The sequence below is a fragment of the Chrysemys picta genome, chromosome 16 (assembly GCF_011386835.1).
Source record: "Chrysemys picta bellii isolate R12L10 chromosome 16, ASM1138683v2, whole genome shotgun sequence".
NCBI classification, from domain to species: domain Eukaryota; kingdom Metazoa; phylum Chordata; order Testudines; family Emydidae; genus Chrysemys; species Chrysemys picta.
Window position 1 is genome coordinate 9,781,585 of NC_088806.1, and position 23,141 is coordinate 9,804,725.

A 23,141-nucleotide genomic window follows, 5' to 3' on the forward strand; every position below is an offset into this window, starting at 1 on the left:
CCTTCCAGGCCCTTTCCCTGCAGACAGACATCCTAGAGTCTGCCATGCTGGGAAAATGCTTGATCTCTTTATTAGAGTGTAGACCTGGCCCCTACTGCCAGGCTAAGCCCACAGAGAGATTTTTAACCTCCCTTCTCCCTCCCCCCATCCCATAACAAAGTCTCTGAACACAATGCTAGAAAAGAGCTGAACCAAAGGACTCCCTGTGGGGGATTCTCTTGGACACTGACCCCACAGCAGCAGAAATATGGAGTGAGAAACTGGCTTTTCCTCTGTCTGATCCTTATTTTGTTCACTGGAAAGTGATTGTGCCCAGGGATCATAGACCCATAGAATATCAGGGTTGGAGGGACCTCAGGAGGTCTCCTAGTCCAACCCTCTGCTCAAAACAGGGCCAATCCCTAATTTTTTCCCCTAATTGGCCCCTTGAAGGATTGAACCCACAATCCTGGATGGTTCAATGCTCAAACCACTGAGCTATCCCTCCCTGCCTATGCTGCAATATATGTGTCAGGGTGGATTAGAGAGCAGGAAATCTCTCTCCCTCCACTCATTTCTATCACTGCCCCTTTCAGTCTCTCCTTCCCCGTCCTCTCTCCCTGCCCCTCTGGCTGCGAAAGTCCCATTCCTTGGTTATTTGCTCTCCCATGGCTGAATTTTCTCCTGGCAATTACTAATGAGAGGAGAAATGACGGGGGGCTGTTTGTTCAGTCAGTTTCATGACAATCCCCAGCACTTTCCCTGATAAGAGGAGAATTTTATATTGCTAGTTGGAAAAGGGGGACTGTTTGACTGGATTTTATACCACTGTCCGATACATAAACAGAAAGTGATAGTCTCCCCCCGTGCCACCTCCCCACCATGCACATGGGCAGCAGGGAGCCCTTTGAGGAGCTGATTTAAGAGGGTAAGGGAGAAGGAGGGGGAGCTGGAAGGATCCCTGCGTGAGGGAAGGGGCAGCTGTCGGGGATGGGCAGGTGATTGCTGTGGGCAACTGTGTTGGTAATTAGGGGGCAACAAGTGGGATTAGGAAACTGGGGTCTGGGCAGTCTCCGTGGGGGACAGGTGTTCCTCCCTTCCCCGCCCTGGCAGAGAACGGGCATCTCATCCCATCCCCACCCAGGGGCAGCCATGTTTTAGGGAGTGACTCAGGGCAACAATTTCCCACCTAGACAAGGACAAATCGCTGCAGATAAAATGGGTGGGGAAATCCCCCTCATTGGAGAAGATTTTAAATTGACATTTGAGAATTATGGAGAGAACGGGGGAAGTCGGGGGAGACGAGAAGTGATCATTTGTGGGGAAAGGGGGGAATCTCCTCAGATTTTATAGTCACGGGTGAGATACTGAGAGAGAAAAGGGGAAGAACTAGAGAGAATTTGTATCGGGTGTAAGAGGCAAGTGGCACAAACAGGGACAGGATCCAATTAACCCCCCTCCCCCCTTCCCCAGTCCGCCACTTCTCCCCCGGGGATTTCCTGCTGCACAGAGACAGTTCAACCCCCCCCCCCCCCCGCGTCCCACTCACCTTCCCCCCCCCCGCCAACTCCGGCTTCTCCCCACTCCACAGGGGACCCCCCCCCGCCGGGCCCAGTCCCAGCGGTGCCGGGGGCAGATCCTGCTGCAGCTCCACTGGGGCCGAGGCAGCTCCGAGGCTTCTCCCAGGTTCCCCGGGGCGGAGAGTCACTTTCCTGCCCAGCCCCAGCTGGAGAAAGCGCCCCCCCGGCCGGGCACGGAGGGGTTAATGCCGGGCTCCCCCCGCACGGACCCCGGGGAGCAGCACCTACTCAGCCCGGGGTCCCGGGTTACACGGAGGCAGCATCTTTATTCTCCCGTCCGCACGGGGACTCGCACGGAGCATGCGCAATTTCAGCTTACTTGGATGGAAAGGGCAACAGCACCCCCCCCCCGATGTAGTTCCTGATGCTACAGGGAGCGGAAGTGACGTTGGTGTGGGGGGGAGGACGAGTCGGGCTCCGAACGCGCGCGGGGCGCTGCGGCTCTGCCTGGCTAGTGCGGGGCCGTGAGAGCCTCTCCCGGGTCGGAGAAGAGGTTTGTGTTTCCGAGCTCTGGGCATGCGCAGATCGGGAGGGAGGGAGAGTCCCGCATGCGCAGAGGCAGCGCTCACCTGCTGCTGCTCCCTGGCGCTGCGGGGCCGGGCGGAGCAGGAGGGTCTGTGCCGGGGAGACCCATTAACCCCCCCGTGCCCGGCCCGCGCCCTGCTCCCGCTGGGGCCGCCCCGGGCTCTGCCCGCCCCGCTGCGGAGCTGCAGCCTCCAAGTACCGGAGCGAGCCCCGGGGGCGGGGCCGGGCGGTGACTCTGCCCCAGTGTCCGTAGGGGGGACCCGGCATCTCGCAGCGCCGGGATCTGCTCCCTGGGTCAGCGCCCGCGGGGGGCTCGGAGCTGCTGTCCCCGCAGGAGCCCAACGCCCCCGGGCCCGGCCAGGCTCTGCCCTGGGGCCCCACGGGGGGGTCCCGGGGGGAGGGGACCAGCCCCCAGTGGGGTCCCTGCGTGGGGCCGGGCGGGGGGGAGACCTGGGAAAGGGGCGGATGGAAAATGTCTGTGCAGCCCGGACATGGCTGGGGGGGGAGAAGAGCAGGTGACCCCCGAGGAACGGGGAGAGAAAGGGGGGGCTGAGATCCCCTCGGATTTACCGCTGCCCCCTCCCGTGGGGACCCCCCCATCCTCTCCAGCCCTGCCCCCTTTCTCCCTAGAGAGCAACGAGCAACATCCAGGGTGACCCCCCCCTCCCCTCCAATCCCTGAGTAGTTCCCTGTTCTCCTCCCCCGATTGTGCCTCATTTTCTCTCCACTTCGCCACTGGCCAGATCAAATCTCAGGTTTGGGGTGTTTCTCCCCCATTTTTACCTGCAGTGATTTGTCCTTGTTCAGGTGGGAAATCGTTCCCCTGAGTGATTTCTGAACTGGGAAGAGGGTGAATGGGTGAATGGGCAAAGACTGGGAGAGCCCTGAGACAGGGATATCTCTGGACTGGGGGGGCGGGCGGGGGGCCACTCTCTGCTGGCAACAGGGCATGGAAAGGCCCAGGAAGGGAAGGAAGGAGCAAGCGTCCCCCAATGAGATGGCCCAGCCCAAGGTTTTCCAGTCCAGCTACTTCCCCTCCCCCGCCCAACCCAGCAGCTTCCCCCCCCCCCCCCGCCTTCACCTGCTAGTCACATTTCCAGACCCCACAGCCAGTGACTTTCTGACTCCAGCCCCTCTTCTTTCCCCTGTGAAAGCCACATCATCCAGGGCTCTGCTGGCCATGTGAATGTGAGGCCTGGTCTACACTACGGGTTTAGGTCGACTTTAGCAGCGTTAAACCGAATTAAGCCTGGACACGTCCACACAACGAAGCCCTTTCTTTCGATTTAAAGGGTCCTTTAAACCGGTTTCTTTACACCACCTCCGACGAGGGGATTAGCGATAAAACCGGCCTTTGCGGGTCGGAATTGGGGTAGTGTGGACGGAATTCGACGTTATTGGCCTCCGGGAGCTATCCCACAGTGCTTCATTGTGACCGCTCTGGACAGCACTCTCAACTCAGATGCACTGACCAGGTAGACAGGAAAAGACCCGCGAAGGTTTGAATTTCATTTCCTGTTTGCCCAGCGTGGAGAGCACAGGTGACCACGCAGAGCTCATCAGCACAGGTAACCGTGATGGAGTCCTCCCAGGATCGCAAAAGAGCTCCAGCATGGACCGAACGGGAGGTACGAGATCTGCTCGCCATATGGGGAGATGAAGCAGTGATAGCTGAACTCCGTAGCAGTAAAAGAAATGGAAAAGTATTAGAAAAGATCTCCAAGGCCATGAAGGACCGAGGCCATAACAGGGACACACAGCAGTGCCGCGTGAAAATTAAGGAGCTACGGCAAGCTTACCACAAAGCCAGAGAAGCAAACGGAAGGTCCGGGGCAGAGCCGCAAACTTGCCGCTACTACGCGGAGCTGCATGCGATCCTAGGGGGTGCAGCCACCACTACCCCAACCGTGTGCTATGACTCTCTCACTGGAGAAACACACAGGGAAGACGGTTCGGGGAACGAGGAAGATGACGATGGAGGTACTGTAGGTAGCTCACAGCAGCAAGGAAGCGCAGAAACCGGTTTCCCCAACAGCCAGGATATGTTTGTGACCCTGGACCTGGAACCAGTAACCCCCGAACTCACCCAAGACCCTCAGGGCACACAGGAGACCTCTGGTGAGTGTAACTTTGTAAATATTTGTAAACATTACAAAAAAAAAAGCAAGCGTGTTTAATGATTACTTTGCCCTGGCAATCGCGGCCAGTACATCTACTGGAAAAGTCTGTTAACGTGTATGGGGATGGAGCGGAAATCCTCCAGGCACATCTCCAGAAAGCTCTCCTGGTTGAAATGGGGTGATTTTATTAAGGGGACATTCAGAGGCGCCCGTTCCTGCTCTTCTGACCAGAAATGTTCCCCACTGTTAACCACGCGGTGGGGGGAGGGGTGAAGTGATCATCCCAGAGAATCGTGTGTGTGTGTGTGGGGGGGTGGTTTACTTGTGTTTGTGCCGCATGTTAACCGGGAAACCGCAGCCCCCTCCTTTTACATTGAAACCCCATTTTAAATGGACAACCCAATTCATCCTTGATATGGGAAATGCGTTGCTTTTTGCAACCTTTCCCGCATGTTAAGAAGGTTAAAAAAGCCAAAACACTGTGGCCTACGATGGCTGCCTGCAAGCCGAAATATGCGACCTTGTAATGAAAGAGTGTACCTCTCCCTTCTCCTCCACCAGCTGCAAATGTTTCTCCTTCGCAGAGGCTCGTGAACATTAGAAAGAGAAAACGTAGGACGAGGGACGATATGTTCACGGAGCTGCAGATGTCCGCCCACACTGATAGAGCACAGCAGAATGCATGGAGGCAGTCAATGTCGGAGATGAGAAAAGCCCAATATGAACGAGAGGAGAGGTGGCGGGCTGAATCGCGGGATGAACAGAGCAAGTGGCGGGCAGATGACGATAGGTGGCGTCAGCTTGCAGACAGACGGCAAGAGGCAATGCTCCGTCTACTGGAGCATCAAACTGATATGCTCGAACGTATGGTTGAGTTGCAGGAAAGGCAGCAGGAGCAGAGACCGCCGCTACAGCCCCTGTGTAACCAACAGCCCTCCTCCCCAAGTTCCATAGCCTCCTCACCAAGATGCCCAAGAACACGGTGGGGGGGCCTCCGTCCACCCAGTCACTCCGCCCCAGATGATCGCCCAAGCATCAGAGGGTTCATCAAGGAGAAACAAACAGAAGTTTCACACAGTAGCCTGGCCAGTCACAAAACTCGTTTTCAAAGCTTCTCTGATGCGCACCGCGCCCTGCTGTGCTCCTCTAACCGCCCTGGTGTCTGGCTGCGCGTAATCAGCAGCCAGGCGAGTTGCCTCAACCTCCCACCCCGCCATAAAGGTCTCCCCCTTACTCTCACAGATATTGTGGAGCGCACAGCAAGCAGCAATAACAATGGGGATATTCTTTTCGCTGAGGTCTGAGCGAGTCAGTAAGCTGCGCCAGCGCGCTTTTAAACGTCCAAATGCACATTCCACCACCATTCAGCACTTGCTCAGCCTGTAGTTGAACAGGTCCTGACTCCTGTCCAGGCTGCCTGTGTACGGCTTCATGAGCCATGGCATTAAGGGGTAGGCTGGGTCCCCAAGGATCATGATAGGCATTTCAACATCACCAATGGTCACTTTCTGGTCCGGGAAGAAAGTCCCTTCCTCCAGCTTTCGAAACAGAGTTCCTGAAGACGCGAGCATCATGTACCTTTCCCGGCCATCCCACGTTGATGTTGGTGAAACGTCCCTTGTGATCCACAAGGGCTTGCAGCAGCATTGAAAAGTACCCCTTGCGGTTTACGTAGTCGGTGGCTTGGTGCTCCGGTGACAAGATAGGGATATGGGTTCCGTCTATGGCCCCGCCACAGTTTGGGAATCCCATTTCAGCAAAACCATCCACTATTGACTGCACGTTTCCCAGAGTCACTACCCTTGCTATCACCAGGTCTTTCATTGCCCTGGCAAATTGGATCACAGCAGCCCCCACCGTAGATTTGCCCACTCCAAATTGATTCCCGACTGACCGGTAGCTGTCTGGCGTTGCAAGCTTCCACAGGGCTATCGCCACTCGCTTCTCAACTGTGAGGGCTGCTCTCATCTTGGTATCCTGGCGTTTCAGGGCAGGGGAAAGCAAGTCACAAAGTTCCATGAAAGTGCCCTTACGCATGCGAAAGTTTCGCAGCCACTGGGAATCGTCCCATACCTGCAGCACGATGCGATCCCACCAGTCTGTGCTTGTTTCCCGGGCCCAGAATCGGCGTTCCACGGCATGAACCTGCCCCAGTGACACCATGATTTCCACATTGCTGGGGCCTGTGCCTTGTGAGAGGTCTATGTCCATGTCAATTTCCTCATCACTCTCGTCGCCGCGCTGCAATCGCCTCCTCGCCTGGTCCGGGTTTCGCCTTGGCATGTCCTGGCTCTGCATATACTCCAGGACAATGCGCGTGGTGTTCATAGTGCTCATAATTGCCGCGGTGATCTGAGCGGGCTCCATGATCCCAGTGCTAGCTATGGCGCCTGGTCAGAAAAAAGGCGCGAAAGTAGTATCTGATGGACCAGGAGAAGGAGGGAGGGTGGGAGGGAGGGAGGGAGGGCCGAGTGACGACATGGCGTACAGGTACAGGAACAGGGAAAAACACAAACAACTGTCACACAGAATGGTCCCCCCAAAGATTAAACTGGAAACCCTGGGCTTAGCAGGCCATTGATTTCACGGAGGAAGGGAAAGCAAATGAATACAGAACAAATCTATTTTTTACATCTTAAGGTGGCAGCCAACGGTGCAGCATGAGTTATAGCCTCTCCAGTACGATGATGATGGATACCAATCATAAAATACCATCATCTGCAAAAAGGCAAGGGGCTGCTGCTGTGTAGCAATGCAGCCCCACGTCTGCCAGCCCCACGTCTGCCAGCACCCAGCATCGCCCTCGGCCTCTTCTGGGTGCTTAGCAGACAATACTGGGCAATTGGCAGAAAATAGTATATTACGACTGGTAACCATCATCATCAAAACAGTAGCATGTCTGCCCAGGTGGCCATGATTGACAGCTATACCAGTATGACGACGATGGGTACCAGTCATAATATACCATCGCCTGCAAGGGGCTGGTGCAATGCAGCCCTACGGCTGCCAGCCCCACGACTATCACTACACCATCTACCGCCAAAAGGCAGTTAGCAGCTGCTGCTGTGTAGCAATGCAGTCCCACGTCTGCCGGCACCCAGAGGACATATGGTGACGGTGAGCTCAGCTGAGCTGAGCGGGCTCCATGCTTGCCGTGGTATGTTGTCTGCACAGGTAACCCAGGTAAAAAGGCGCGAATCTATTGTCTGCCGTTGCTGAGACGAGGGGGGAGGGGCCTGACGACATGTACCCAGAACCGCCCGCGACACTGTTTTGCATCATCCGGGCATTGGGATCTCAACCCAGAATTCAAAGAAAAGGCGCGAACCGCTTCTCGGCTCTCTGAGCTGTGGCGCAAACGTATTATCTGACGGACTAGGGGAAGGAGGGAGGGGGGCCGAGTGACGACATGGCGTACAGGCACAGGGAATTAAAATCAAGAACGGTGGCTGTGCATCAGGGAGAGACACAAACAACTGTCACACAGAATGGTCCCCCCCAAAGATTAAACTGAAAACCCTGGGTTTAGCAGGCCGTTGATTTGACGGAGGGAGGGGGAAGCAAATGAATACAGAGCAAATCTATTTTTTACATCTTAAGACGACAGTGCAGCGTGACTGATAGCCCTCGGCATCTTTCTGGGTGCTTGGCAGCAAATACGGGGCGGTGTATGACGATGGTCTTCAGGCCTATTGCACAATCGGCTGCTCAGGAAAGACTCTGCTAACGTACGATGACCTGACTTGTAATAGGACGGATAACAGTTGTAATACACCATTTACTGCCAAAAGGCAAGCCCCACAGCTGCCAGCACCCAGATCGCCGATAAAGGCTACCAGTCTACTGCACCGTCTACCGCCAAAAGGCAGTTAGCAGCTGCTGCTGTGTAGCAATGCAGTCCCACGTTTGCCGGCACCCAGAGGACATATGGTGACGGTGAGCTCAGCTGAGCTGAGCGGGCTCCATGTTGTCTGCACAGGTAACCCAGGTAAAAAGGCGCGAATCTATTGTCTGCCGTTGCTGTGACGGGGGAGGGAGGGGCCTGACGACATGTACCCAGAACCGCCCGCGACACTGTTTTGCATCATCCGGGCATTGGGATCTCAACCCAGAATTCAAAGGGGCGGCGGAGACTGCGGGAACTGTGGGATAGCTGTGGGATAGCTACCCATAGTGCAATGCTCCGGAAGTCGACGCTAGCCTTGTACTGTGTACGCGGTCCGCTGACTAGAGCACCTAGAGCATTTTATTGTGTGGACACACACAATCGGCTGTATACAACCGATTTCAATAAAACCGGCTTCTATAAATTCTAACTAATTTCGTAGTGTAGACATACCCTGAGACAAGAAGAATCCATCCCATTCTGTTGTTGATTGAATATCGCTGTATAATCCCCTCAAATTTCCCCTCTTTTCTCTTGAACTGTTGAATGGTGACAGAAAATCTCCCCAGGTGTTGCTGCTTCTCTCTTACATTGGCAAATATTTAGTGTGTGCCCCATTTTCTCCTCAGTTCTGAAATACTGATAGCAAATTCTTGAAAATCTTCCCGCTTTTCTCTCCAGGTGTCTGACTGAGATCCGGGCTCTTATCCTTGCCTGAGATCAGGTCCCCCAGTGTGCTGGGCACTGCAGAAACCCTGACCGAGTTTGGGGGACTCATTGTGCCAGGAACTACACAGATGCCTATAGAGAGCAGCAACAGAGAGTCCTGTGGCACCTTTGAGACTAACAGAAGTACTGGGAGCATAAGCTTTCGTGGGTAACCTCCCTTTCTGCAATTTAAGCCCATTGCTTTTTGTGCTATCCTCAGAGGATAAGAACAATTTTTCTCCCTCCTCCTTGTAACAACCTTTTATGTACTTGAAAACTGTGATCATGTCCCTTCTCAGTCTTCTCTTCTCCAGACTCAACAAACCCAGTTTTTTCAATCTTCCCTCGTAGGTCATGTTTTCTTGACCTTTAATCATTTTTGTTGCTCTTCTCTGGACTTTCTCCAATTTGTCCACATCTTTCCTGAAATGTGGCGCCCAAAACTGGACACACTACTCCAATTGTGGCCTAATTAGTGCGAAGTAGAGCAGAAGAATTGCTTCTCGTGTCTTGCTTACAGTACTCCTGCTAATGTATCCCAGAATGATGTTTCCTTTTTTTGCAGCAGCGTTACACTGTGACTCATATTTAGCTTGTGATCCACTATGATCCTGAGATCCCTTTCCGCAGTACTCCTTCCTGGGAAATCGTTTCCCATTTTGTATGTGTGCAACTGATCGTTCCTTCCTAAGCGGTGTACTTTGCATTTTTCCTTATTGAATTTCATCCTATTTACCTTTTCCCCCGTTTGTCCAGATCATTTTGAATTTTAATCCTATCCTCCAAAGCTCTTGCAACCCCTCCCAGCTTGATATCATCCGCAAACTTGATAAGTGTAACAGAGACTGTTACTGGGAGGGTGTCACCATGTCTCAGAGGGTTATACCCTGGTGGGAGGGGGCTAGGCCTGTACTGGAATAAGGTCACTCTGTGCTTCACAGTGTGGCAGAACCTAGAATGTCCATTAGCAAGGAGAAATCCTGGGGGGGGAAAGCAGCATGTGGAATGGACAAAAACCCCGTCTGAATTCTCTCTGATTGCCCTTCTCGTCCTATCAGGCTACAGAATAATGTCCACGTTTGCTCCAGATCCTCCCATCCTCCCTGGGGAAGGAAATGGCTGCAATGGAGCTTGCTCAGGTAAGAGATTATCACGGAGCTGGTGGTGGGCTCTGCTTGGAGGGAGAGGAGCAGTAAAGGCATAGGAAGGTGGTATCTGCTGTACGTGGTGGGAGGCAGGAAATAACAGGATGTGAGAAACCCGCTGAGACTTGATTAATCTAGGGTGTGATGGGTTGTCACCCTCAGGGTGCAGTCTCGGGGGCTTCTGGGAACCACTGTGCCCTCTAACCCTCAAGCTGGGCTGGCCCTTCTCACACTGCTTTGCTGGAGATTCAGTCAGCCTCTCCAGGCCCTGTTATCACCCAACACAACAGCAGGTGGCGCCATACACCCAACTAAGCTACCTGAGTGCTTTACCTAAGCCACTCAAGGACAGATAGAAGACAACAACAGATTTCCCAGCTCCCCAACCTTGCACACTTGCTGTAGTATAAATTCAGAATGATACCATCTTATAGTGCACAGGGATATCTATAATGTAATCTCATTAATATAATTTGCCTTTCCCTCGATATGGGAAAGATATGCACAACAAGCTTGTGCTAACCAAGCTCAGATTTTCCCCGTATACTTCACTCAAAATACTTAACACTGGTTAGGATAAAGCATAAAACAAGTTTATTAACTGCAGAAAGATAAATTTTAAGTGATTATTGTTAGAAGAATAGAGGAACAGGTTGACCCGGAGGCAGATATGAGTACAGGCTTCTTTATTGCGATACTTGTTCCCCTCGACCCAATTGTCGAGTAAGCACTGGATAAGTTACATCACACTCCTTTTATCTCAGTTAGTATGTACATGCCTACATCCATTACAACACCCCCAAAACCCTTATTAAGTAATAGAAACACCCATACTGTTAGTATACCCACCCCTATCTATTATTCACAGGATTACACATGTCATACAGACATGTTTACCTTGAAAATACAGTTCTTTGCATTAATGTGTTGCTACAAATTTCCTTAATCAGCAGTTCTCAGGGGAGGGAGGAAGGGGCCATAAGCCAGGGCTTGTTTATGTAGCTGGGAAAGGAAGGGAGGGGGAGATAACATTTCGTTTACTTTTTCACACAAAGGCCATTCATTCCGACAACTAAGTTTCTCATGCAGCTGCATCCTTATCAATTCTTACAAACAACAGGGAAAGGAAAACTATGGCAACTTATTTATTAAGCAAAGAATGACTGCCTGCTTATGCCATGTCAGCACATTAGCAGTTCCCAGCTCTTTTACTTAACCCTAACATATCCCAACAATTATAAGTGATAGCAAACAGATCAAAGGAGATTACTTGGCAAATAACCAAACACTGAAACTAAGCCTAACATATTAGATGGATAGAATTTGAATTAGCAATTTCTCACCCTGACTGATGGTACAAGCAGTCCACCAAGTTTCCATACACAAGCTAGAAATCCCTTTACCCTGGGACCAGCACTTCCACCAGTTCAGTCTTTGTTCCTTAGGTGTTTCCAGGAGTTCGCTTGTGTGGGGAATGAGGCCAAGAGACGATGTTACACCCCACCTTATGTAGCTTTACCACATAGCGGGAACCCTTTGTTCCAAACTCAGTTCCCAGTTCAATTTGTTGAAAAATACAGGTACCAAAATGGAGTTCAGTGTCATGTGGTCTGGTCACATGCCCTAGCATGCCCTGCTGAGTCATAGTAGCCATGACTCATAGGCTGTCTGAAACATTCACAGGAAGGCTAAGCTCTTCTACGGTCCATTGTCTTTGTTGATCAGCCATCATCACTGTCTGGCTTCTTCATTGTTGTATCTGAAAGGCTCGTTGTGGGTGTTACCCAGAGTAAACACATTTGAAATACAGAGTCAATATCCATAACTTCAGATACAAACATGATCCATGCACACAAATAGGATAATCCTATTCAGCAAATCATAACTTTTCCAATGACACCGCGCAGGATGCATCTTGCACATAATGCATCATAATTATGACCTAATCCTATTATAATCATACCACTATACTGAATATGAGGTGTAGTGTCAGATAGGGCCTAATTTCAAGGCACAGGAGTTGGGAATGGAACTTCCCCTCTTTGTGGAACAGGAAATAGCCCTCCAACAAGGGCTGGGAAAACTTCCCAGACTCCCAGTGCTGGAGCCCAAATCTATTGACACTTCAGTAGTTACCACCACCCCCAATCTTTGTGGGAACTGCAAACTTTATCAGTGATGATTTTATATTCTCTTCTAGGTCATCGATAAGAATGTTAAATAGCACAGGGCCAAGATCCAATCCTTGCGGGAACCTGCTAGAAAGAAATCCACTCGACCATGGTTCCCCATTTACAATCACAGTTTTTAATCTATTTAATGTATGCCGTGTGTATTTTGTAACATTCTAGTTTTTTAGTCAAAATATTGTGCTGAACCAAGTCATATGCCTTACAGAAGTCTAGGTATATTACATCAATAATATTAGCTGCAACCAAACTTTTGATCTCATCCAATAAAGATATCCAGTTAATTTGATAGGATCTATTTTCTCTAAACATTTGTTCATGGGTACTAATTATATTACCCTCCTTTAATTCTTTATTAATAAATCCAGTATTGGCTGCTCTATTATCTTGTCCAGTATCGATGTCAGACTGACACTCTTGTAATTAGCTGGGTCATCTCTTTTACACTTTTAAAATATTGGGACTGCATTAGCTTTATTCCAGTCTTCTGGAATTTTCCCAGTGTTCCAAGTTCTAATTAAAATCAACATTAACAGCTCCTCCACCAGGCCTTTTAAAACTCTTGGCTACAAGTTATCTGGACCTGCTGATTTAAACATGTCTAACTTTAATAGCTGCTGTTTAATGTCCTCATGAATTCTTGTTGGAATGAAAAGAATGTCATCATCAACATCTTATGATATGAGTACAACATCTGTTTTTCTCCAAATCCAGGAGAGAAATATTTATTGAACACTTTTACCTCTTCTGCATTATTTTTGATAATTCTGCCATTTCCGTCGAGTAATTTACCACTACCATTGTTAGGATTAATTTTGTACTTAATATACTGTTAGAAACTTCCTTCTTATTGTCATTGATTGGTCATTGATTTCTTATAGCCAGTCTTCTACAATTCTGACCTTCTCACTTATATTCTTTACTATTGACTTCCCCTTTCTTCCATATATTTTATTTGGAGTGTGTTGGGATTCCTACCAGGAAGCCACCAGCAGGGTCCAGAGACAGCCCCATCTCCTATATCAAGCTCTGGCTAGTAGGTATGTGAAGACCCTGCCTCCGTCTGTCTGCTGGGAGACACAAATGTTCTCTCTTTCTACCCTCTGATGCCTCCTGGCTGCTCTAAGCAAGGTGGGGTGGGACTTTGCTAACATGTGCCTCGCAGAGCTTCCGTTTACCTGGTGCTGCTGTTCCGTGAATAGTGGGGTTGTGAGTGGGGCAGCAGGTACTGAGTGTTGGACTCTTGCTTTTTCAGGGGCCAGTGACCTTTGAGGAGGTGGCTGTGTATTTCACCAGGGAAGAGTGGGCTCTGCTGGACCCCACTCAGAGATCCCTCTACAGGGATCTCATGCAGGAGAACTATGAGACGGTGGTCTTTCTGGGTAAGGAGTCCTGTCCCTCGGTTATTAGAAGCTGTGGGGTCTCTAAAGAACCTGAGTAGTAATAACTTTATTCGTCATACAAGTGTTGACAAGTTTCCTTGCCCCCCTTTTTTTTCCCTTATCTCCCACCCACTAGAATAATTTTTGGACGTGTGCCTTTTCGGTGTCGTCAGTCATTTTAAAATTGCATTTAATGTATCCTTATTGGATACATTAATAACTATAGGTTTCATGCCTTTTCCTCCTTTGAAGAGGAAAATACGCCACCCGTAGAATTCTAAATTGAGTAAATAGGTCGATGACTGATGCATGGCTTGTGTGACTGTCAGATAAGCTCATCTTTTGATAGGAGAGCGCATAATGTTGCCATTCAGGATCCCACAGGTGAAGGGAGAACAGAGCCGGGCAAAGCGGGGTAGAAGTGGGGAAGTTGATAATTCTGGGGTTCCAAGAAATGGCGATGGTGTGTGCAGGGTTAGAGCTAAGAAGCAGCAGGGATGGAGCGGGTAGTAAGAGACGAGGAGGGAACACAAGAAGCTCCCAAGGTACTGGGAGGTGCTGCCAGCTGAGAGTAATGGGAAGAAGGCGAGGGGAGTGTGGAGGAAGGGCACCCAGGAAGTGGTCTGGGTGGGTCAGTGGGAAGGAGGAGAAATTTTGCGATCTACAGCTCTGGGGGATCCCAGACCTTTAACCCCAAATCCCTACCCAAGTCTTGTTATTTTAAAGCCTACGCTCCATTTTTATTTCTGTTGATTCACTTCTTTTTACATTTCCCCCCCAAATATTACTATTTTAACTCTTGACCTCCCTCTCCCACTCATTACCCCCCTCCCCATATAACCTCCCCATCTCTATGCACAGCGACCCTGGCCATCGTTCCTGAGTCCTTGCTGCATTCCTCCCTCCCACAGCAGGGCCACTACCTAGGCACAAATGGGCACTTTTTACAGCTCTGAGATTACATTTTGGGGTACAACTTGCCCTTGTACATGGCTACTCAAAGTTAATTGAGAAGATGGAATTTGGTAAAACACACAGAAACTTTATTTAATACAGACAGTTATAATTGAAATCATAGACAAGGATCAATACACATAATGATTAGACTAAGGTAAGTATAGTAAGTATGCATAAGGCAAGACCCTCTTTACAAGTTATGGACACCATTGGAAACAAAGATCGAGGGGCAAGTGAGACCATCAGAATGGAGGCCCTGCTTCACTTTACTCGGGGACCTGACAAAATGAAAAAGTGGTAACTAGGAGAGGTATTTTATCCGCTTCCTTATGGTAATAGGATGGCTATATACCATATCTGCTCCTTTACTCTGATTACAAGAATGTCAATAGCTGCCCCAACCCATAGGTGGCCTTTGGGAAGTCCATAATTAAGCATCAAGCATTAATACTCATGCTTTACATCACTTATTTATTAATTCCAATCTATGAATGTGGTGCAACTGCTGAGATACTGCATAGCAACCCAATTGCTAAAGCCCACCCCAAACTTCCTTCTTTCAGAACCCTGTGGTGTATTGCACCTGTTTGTGGTTCCTCGTTAATCTCTCAAAATCAAGGTGCAAAATATCTGACCTGGGATTCTCTCCTTAGGCCTATTCAGGTAAATCCTAGACTTCAGCGTAACTACTCCCACAAAGCCTCCACCTAATATAAGGCCCTTAACTGTAGCAAGCTTGATAACCCATTTATTTATGTTCACCTCCTTGCCCCTCCATGCATGTTCCAAGCTAATAAGCAATACTCCGATGATGACATTTTACCTCTAGCGAGTATAAAATTGACCACAAGACATGTGACTAGGTCATAGATCATAAAATCAGGTCAGCGTCAACGGAAGTGAGAGTTTGGAGAGAGTCTTGTCCCCGCTCTCCCCATCTGCAGAAGCCACAAGGTGTCTTCCCTTCAGGCTCCTTGGATATTTGTGCCTGTCCCTCCTGAGGTTGCGTGTCCGAGTTCTTGTTTCTTACATTCTCCTTTTCCGGAAGAATTAGAGGCTGTTCTACTGATCGCCATATTTGGGGTCGGGAAGGAATTTTCCTCCAGGGTAGATTGGCAGAGGCCCTGGAGGTTTTTCGCCTTACTCCGCAGCATGGGGCGGGGGTCGCTAGCTGGAGGATTCTCTGCTACTTGAAGCCTCTAAACCACAGGATTTGGGGACTTCAACAGCAGAATCAAGGGAAAGGGGTTGGGACGGCTTTGTGGCCCGCATCATGCGGGAGGTCAGACTAGATGATCATAATGGTCCCTTCTGACCTTAAAGTCTATGAGTCTGTTGCTCCTGAATTTTAGTGTTTAATTCCCCAGCCTTCTCCACACACTGGGTGAGTTTAATTCTCCCTCCCACTACACGTGAGTCACTAGATTTCTTAAATCCCCTAAATGTGCTTTTGTGATGTCACAGTTCTGGGGTAGCTAAGCCTTTGACCTGCCTCCATGGTCTGCTCAAGGAATGCCCTCTCAGGTATCGGGCATCTACCAAGCCCCTCTTTATCGGTAGGGAACCACATACCTCTCCTTTTTGACCAGGGTTTGAGGATTGCAGATTGTCCTGCACTGTGTTCACTGGATTAATGTTCAGTTCCTGTGCTTTGCTTTCTCTCCAAGGGCTGTGAGCAGTGTCTGTATGTGATAGAGGTGGGAATTTTGGTGATACTTGTTTGATGCCAATACACACCTCAGTTTCCCTCTGTGATTGGTATTGCTATGATTATAAAGAGCAGGAGACATGAGGTGTTTTGTCACGTAGCTGTCAGATGGTGATATGAATGGGTCATTAAGGACGGGCTGGGACCAACCTACATCAATGGAATACCCGACAAAGGAATAATTGTCACCTGTCCATGGGAGGATCTCCGCTTGGCTGACTGAAGCATATATGGACTCGTTATGTTTTTGGGAGCAGGAAGAACTGGGCTCGCAGACGCAGGAAGCTCTGCCGGAGTGAAGACAAATGGACAGTCACAGTGAAAGGAAACAAAACTGTTTTCTACAGCAGCAGGGCTCAAGGGTATTGGACTCTATTGTCGTCTTTGCTTCTCTGTGCTAATCTAAGGACATTCCAATGCTGTGTTTCAGTTGAGTAATAGACCCTGCTATGTTTTAAAAGTCTGCCCAATGTCACAACAAAAACTTGCTCTGTGCATTGACTGAGGAACAGTCTCTGAACAGGAGTGTCGTTCAGCTGGACCTGCTGGCAGAGCTCACAGGTTGAAATAGGAGTGTTGAAGCCAGAGGCTCAGTCTCAGGTGTTGAAGCTACATGGCCTATCTTTGTGGAAGAGAGGGACCCATTGGGGGTCTAGTGCACTCCAGGGGCACCTCCCAAGGACTGTTTAAAAGCCAGGGCATTGCACAGATCCTATGGATCCATGACAGTGTCAGTGTGCCTTATGGGGAAAAGATATAAAACAAGAAAAGCATCTAAATTCGTATTTACCATCATCTCCTCATGGGAATCCCTGATCCATTCCCAAGTGCATTAAAAGCTTACCTCTTGGTTATCAGGTCATGTCAGTTTGTAGCCCAAAAAACCCCCCTCAGTCAGCTCAAACTCATTTGTTTCTCCCCAGAAAGTCTCTGTCTGTCTCCTGAAAGAGGTAAAATAAGTCACTGCCCCTTTCTGTATGGGGCAAAGCTTCGAAAGATGGAGATCTGCAGAACCATCCTTGAGATCTGTCGTTCATCACCCCTTAATGACACCAGATTGCAGAGGAAACCCATCCCTCAGCCCTTCCCGGTATCATCTGGCCCATCTCAGCATCATAGTCTGTGAAGTGTTCGTGCTTTCAAGGGCTGGCTCAGAGATACAGATAACAATCATAGGTAGGGCCAGTGTTTGCTGGTAACGAAAACAGAGAGTAATTGACAAACGTGAGCAATATATAATCCTTTACAGCCCAAAAGTGCATTGCGAGAGAGGACAGGAGCCAGCTGTGTGGGGGAGGTGGGGCCCAGACATTGGACATTGAGAGCCTAGAGCCGGCTGTGTGCTGGGGAGACGGGGCATGAACCAGCTGTGTGCAGGGGAGAGGTGCTGTGGATGCAGCTGAGAGCCAGTGCGAGCGCCGTCCGCTCTACAGCATGATGAGGGAGCCCAGCGTCCCACTGCCAAGTGCCCAACCTGCCCATGGGAAGCTCCACAGAGGTCTTGCTGAGTCCAGACTTGTATGAGGACGGAAGAAATTGGCAGCAAGTCTCAACAGCAGCCAGCCCCCAGCCTCTGCCCTGTGTCCTGGGGAGGAGTCGGGTGTCTCCAGGCAGAAATCTGGGGCGTGGGGGGGTTGTCCCCTGTGTGCCCTGCCCACACATCACCTCTGCCCCGCACCCTGGGGATGAGTCAGATGTCTCTGGGAAGAAATCTGGGGGGTTGTGACCCTGCATGCCCCACCCACCCTCTGTTCAGGAATTCCGGATATGAAGGGTGATTCCAGAAATGAAGAGTAATTTCGGAAAAAATGCAGTAATAGCGTCAATTTCCAGAAAACACTGACCCTAGTCATAACATTAAATACAATAGTCTAAAGATATATGCCTCTGTTCATCAGATCTGTCACTCTGCCTTCACATAGTTCACTCTGCTGGTAGGTTCTACCCCTTCCCCCATTCTGTGTCTGACTTGTCTATTTAGATTGTAAATTCTTCAGGGCATGAGCCATCTACTATTTGGGTTTGTACTGTGCCTAGCACAATGGGGACCCACTGTTAGTTGGCCCTTAGGCACTAAGGTAATTAATATGATTTATAATAATAATAACTCTCCTGCCACTTTGAGCCAAGGAAGCTGGCCTTGGGATGTTACTACTTAAAAATGAGCTGGGGTTAAAATCATGGAATATTCCTTGTGACAAGTATCCCACAAATTCCACAGACCTTTCTTGTTTTCTTTGCCTTGAGCAGGGTTTCCAGTTTCCAAACCTGATGTGATCTCACAGCTGGAACGAGGGGAAGAGCTGTGGGTCCTGCACTTTCACGGCTCTGAGAAAGAAGTGCTCCCGAGAGCTGCCTGCACAGGTGAGGAATTGGTTAAACTAGCTCAAAAACTGTCCGTGAATACAAGAAACATTTGGGATGCCCTACAAAGATGTTGTGAGCTCTCCAAGTTTAGGATTGTTCCTTGCAGATGTGGAATCATTAGGGAGATGTCACTCGTGGCTTCCCACCTTCCCTGACTGACAACTGGCAGCAGGTCCCTCCCCAATCTAACTTTCCCCTGAGAGTTCTGGTGAGATGCGGACCCAGAACTGATCACTTCCTCACTGGGGAAAGGTTTAGGGATAATCAGCTCCTGATAGGTTTGATCTCTCCTGTACATATTTTGGTTTGTTCATCCCTTTTTCCATTCCTCTCTCTGAGATTTCCTTTCTCTCTGGTTCAGGGAGTGACCTATGTCTGGATTCTCTCTGTCTCCCATCAGGTGTTAGGATGGTGAGTGAGAACAAGGAGAAACCCCAGCAGGAAGATGCTGAGCAAGTAGAATCCCATGGGATGTTATCAGGAAGATCCAAAGGGAATGATTCCAGGAGTTGTGCACTCCCAGAAAAAGCAAAAACCTGTGAGAGTCAGCACAGGCCAGAGGGAAACTTCGGTAGCCACTCAGACCTTATTACACATGAGAGAATCAACTTGAAAAAGACACGCTACACATGCCATGAGTGTGGGAAAAGCTTCAATGGGAGCTCTGACTTTCTCACACATCAGAGAATCCACACAGGAGAGAAGCCCTACACATGCTCTGAGTGCGGGAAAAGCTTCAGTCGGAGCTCATACCTTATCACACATCGTAGAATCCACACAGGAGAGACACCCTACACGTGCTCTGAGTGTGGGAAAAGCTTCACTCAGAGCTCTGCCCTTATCACACATAAGAGAATCCACACGGGTGAGAAACCATCTGGATGCTCTGTGTGTGGGAAATGCTTCATTGGTAGGTCAGTCCTCATCTCACATCAGCGAATCCACATGGGAGAGACTCCCTACACATGCTCTGTGTGTGGGAAAAGCTTCAAACACAGCTCACACCTTATCAGACATGAGAGAATCCACACTGATGAGAAACATTATGAATGCTCTGAGTGTGGGAAACGCTTCAAACACAGCTATGTCCTGAGTAGACATCAGAGAATCCACGCAGGACAGATGCCCTACACATGCTCTGACTGTGGGAAAAGCTTTAATCAGAGCTCTGCCCTGATCACACATCAGAGAATCCACACTGATGAGAAACCTTATGGATGCTCTGAGTGTGGGAAACGCTTCCAACACAGCTATGTCCTGAGCAGACATCAGAGAATCCACACAGGAGAGACCCCCTACACATGCCCTGAGTGTGGAAAACGCTTCAATCAGAGATCACACCTTATTAAACATCAGAAAATCCACATGAGAGAACTGGAACAAATGCCTTGTTTAGGGCTGGCCAAAGATTTTTTTTTTTTAAATCACATTTGCTAATTCCCACATAGAGATCTTTGCACCATCTTCACTGTGGTCTCTCAGCTCCCCCAGATGAGTTGCCTGTTTCTGCCTTTTGCACCTTACCCTTCTTTGGGGTCAGTCCTGTGATCTTTTCTATCAACTCCTTTCCTTTTGAGTCGTAGGAGTGTGTGTCCCACCAGCCAGGAATGTTCATCAGCTCCAGGTGGGAGACAGAGGTTTGATCCCAACAAGCTGCACTGAGGCAAAAACTACCTGTGCCTTACATCCACTAGGACTGTACATGGCGTTGGCTTCTCAAGTTCGTGATCTTGGTGTAAAAAGACAATTCTAGTCGTAGTGCAGATGCAGCCCAGGTGCAGTGGTTGGCATTAGCTTTCCCCTTGACCTGACCTAAACTCCATCACTTTTCCTAGTCTAAACAAACCCTGAGCATCACGGTTATACTGTCCCCCCCTTTCAAAGCAATTGAACTCCAGAGAAGTGTAATATTACTCCAAGTAAGGTCAAAGATTTGACAAGAACTCAGGTAGAAATTGCAGGTCTCAGTGGTCGATTTTCACCCCAGAGATGGAAGCTATGGTGACCTTGGCCCAGGTAAACTATTTTTAGAGCTCTGCTCCCTAGTTAAGTGGCATTGGTCACGCTCCTAAAGGTTGCCATGATTAAATTGGGAACAACTGTCTTTTACCATTTGGATCCAAAGTTTCATGAAGCACAGAGAGAAACAGCTGATTCCTTCAGAGCCATTCCATGCCTATGGTCCCAATCTGGCTGCCTTGTTGGACAAGAAGCACTTCCATTCTGGGCAAATGATGGTAGCCAATGAGGGAATGTATCAGATTCCAAGTTCAGACTGCAGGATACATGAATGCTGAGTGCAGAGTCTGTGGTTTGGTCTCTTAGTTTTGCTCTTGAGTCTAATGCATTTGTCTCCTCCTGCTACTTTGAAAGATTAGAAAGTGTGAAAATAGAGCACAGGTGTTTTTTCTCATGATGCAGCCTTCCCACATAGTGTGAGACCCCTTCCACCCACACTTCTGGGAGAAGAGCCAGGGAGAAATGAACTCACAGAAATGGAAGGCTTCTAGATGATTGTAGAATGTGACTTCACATAAAGCTCACTGGGTGGAAATGGGAATTAAGAGAAAACTGCCCTATAGGTTTATATTTTGTGATCTTTGAATAAATTGTTACCAGTGACAATGAAATTAAACATGAAGTTAATTAGTGTAAAGTAAGAGGCTGATTATGTGATAACTTTCAGTGTTATAATATAGTTCATGTTTTTTTCTAGTTCTCTCCCTGCCCCCTCCTACTAGATAGGAAATGGAGGCTAATCCTGAAAAGCAAAACCTCACTCCAAAGGAATTAGAGTGGGGGAATATGTGAGAGAAATAGCATGTACGAGAATGGAGACCCAGTATAGACAGTCATTATTTCTATTTCATATGGAATTTATTTTGATAAACTTTAAAATAAATTTTCTGTTAAGAGGAAAATTGCTTGAGACAAGATGTGTAACATTTTACTCAGTTAGAAGGTAACAGCCACAGAATTCCCCAATTCAGTTGTTTGCTAAACAAAGACACATCAGGCAGGAGATGTCAGAATTTAAAATGGTGATGGATGCATGATTTATTTTTGCAACCAGTTATTTTTATGGGTGCTGAGGCCCCTTTTCTTTTTTAGGAGGCCAGTTGTTAGAGCACAGCTGTTTAACCGTCAGGCCTGACCATGGAAACCTCCCTATAACTGGCCTTATGTTTCTTTCATGTTTGATACCTTTGTGGTTCGCAGGTCCACACTACATGTGGTTTACAACAGCAGATACTTTGAGAAAACTGCTGGGTTAAGCGGGGCTTTTTCAAACTGACATTGGCCCAAACTCTGCCTCACTTCAACTGCAGTGGGACACATCTGTATCGAAGGATTAGTTCACACCTGATTTGCCCAGAGACCTCAGGGGAGGTGGGGTAAGCTGGAATCTACAACAATAAAGTGAAAGGTAAAGGTGGAAGTCCTTCAGCTTTCAGATCAACAAGCCTGTTCTGTTCATTCCCTTTGAAGCATCTGTCACTGGTCACTCTCAGGCGGCATACTGGGCTAGATGAACCATTGGTTTGACCTAGTATGACCAGTCTTGTGTTCTTATGTAAGTCATCTAAGAGCGACTGACTGCCAGGATCCCAGGACTGATCCCCTCTGGGGAATGAAGCACAACGTTGACAGGCTATGCAGCCTTCACTAGTCTCCCTGTACCTGAAAAGCCTGCTAGCCCAAAGTGCTGGACCATCTATGCCATTACCTGGTTCCTCAGTTGCAGCTACAGTTCCTACCCCATGTGAATCCAAAGACAAAGAGCTGCAGAGATCCAACCCCTTGTAATCTTTGACATTTATTTTCCTTTTTCTATTTTTGTCTATTGTTTTTTTTATGGACGTGGAGCCTTCCAGCCTTTCTATTAGATTGGGGTGTAACAGTGCGGCTCAGTTGGTGTGTGTGTGTGAACACCTCTGAAATCTACACAAGAAGATGCTAAGAAGAACTAGTTCCCCAAATCTTAATAGCCTTAACACTCTGCCCTATGAAATGACTGCAGGCACGCTCCTTTACCTATGGAAGGATTCCAAGGAATTGAGCTGTCAGATATACATTGTTCAGCGAGAGCTCTTTGAACTTCTTTTACTAATGTCTCAATAAGGTCTGTATCTGTGTTTTGGGGTGAGGAGAAGTATTAGCGATGCAATAATGAAATCTAAGGAGAAAACGAATTAGCTTTGAGGTTGTGGGCTAAATGTAAGCAATAATTTGGTTTCGATATTGAAATATTCAGCTGGCTAAATCTGGAATGCACTGCCTGGGGAAAAATCCAATTGGGGTTTCGGCATCACTAAATATGCACCTGCCTTCTTGGGTTGCTGGTTTAGGATTTATAAGGGTTGATTTTCTGCTGTATTAAACTGATGGTTTGACTAAATTAATGACTTGATTCCAACCCAATATTCTTGTTAACTCATTGATTTACTGATTTGACCTGAACTTTCACTGTATTGTTTATCCCTTAGTTAGCTGAGTAGTGTTTATAGTCATTTAGCCTTAGTGATGTGTGTTCTTGGTTTTATTTGTTCATGTTAATAAAATGTGTAACTGGGTTACTGAGTCATTTCCTTCAA

General features: G+C 48.6%; 2 protein-coding genes across 16 annotated transcripts in view; one reads left to right on the top strand and one right to left on the bottom strand.

Moving 5' to 3' along the window:
- LOC103305723 (zinc finger protein 501-like) overlaps positions 1 to 23,141 on the bottom strand; it is a 262,606-nt gene that overhangs the window by 8,771 nt on the left and 230,694 nt on the right. For 3 of the 8 annotated variants that reach the window (XM_065569506.1, XM_065569504.1, XM_065569503.1), the window contains exon 1: positions 1,879 to 2,006. The exons of the other annotated variants lie outside the window; for them this stretch is intronic. The gene's annotated coding sequence lies outside the window, so the exon portion shown is untranslated. Of the gene's footprint in view, positions 1 to 1,878; positions 2,007 to 23,141 lie in introns of those variants that run through there. 8 annotated transcript variants of the gene reach the window in all.
- On the top strand, positions 1,918 to 23,120 carry LOC122172749 (zinc finger protein 501-like). Of its 8 annotated transcripts, none has more exons than XM_065569820.1 (5): positions 1,951 to 2,052; positions 8,772 to 8,967; positions 9,857 to 9,937; positions 18,430 to 18,543; positions 18,947 to 23,120. In XM_065569820.1, exons 3-5 carry the CDS (start codon positions 9,868 to 9,870, stop codon positions 19,981 to 19,983), a joined length of 1,221 nt encoding a protein of 406 aa, XP_065425892.1. In that variant the 5' UTR covers positions 1,951 to 2,052; positions 8,772 to 8,967; positions 9,857 to 9,867; the 3' UTR covers positions 19,984 to 23,120. The 8 variants fall into 8 exon arrangements, with proteins under 8 accessions (XP_065425891.1, XP_065425892.1, XP_065425890.1 ...); XM_065569818.1 differs by lacking the exon at positions 8,772 to 8,967 and adding an exon at positions 13,388 to 13,514 and having other exon boundaries at positions 1,981 to 2,052; XM_065569819.1 differs by lacking the exon at positions 8,772 to 8,967 and having other exon boundaries at positions 1,918 to 2,052.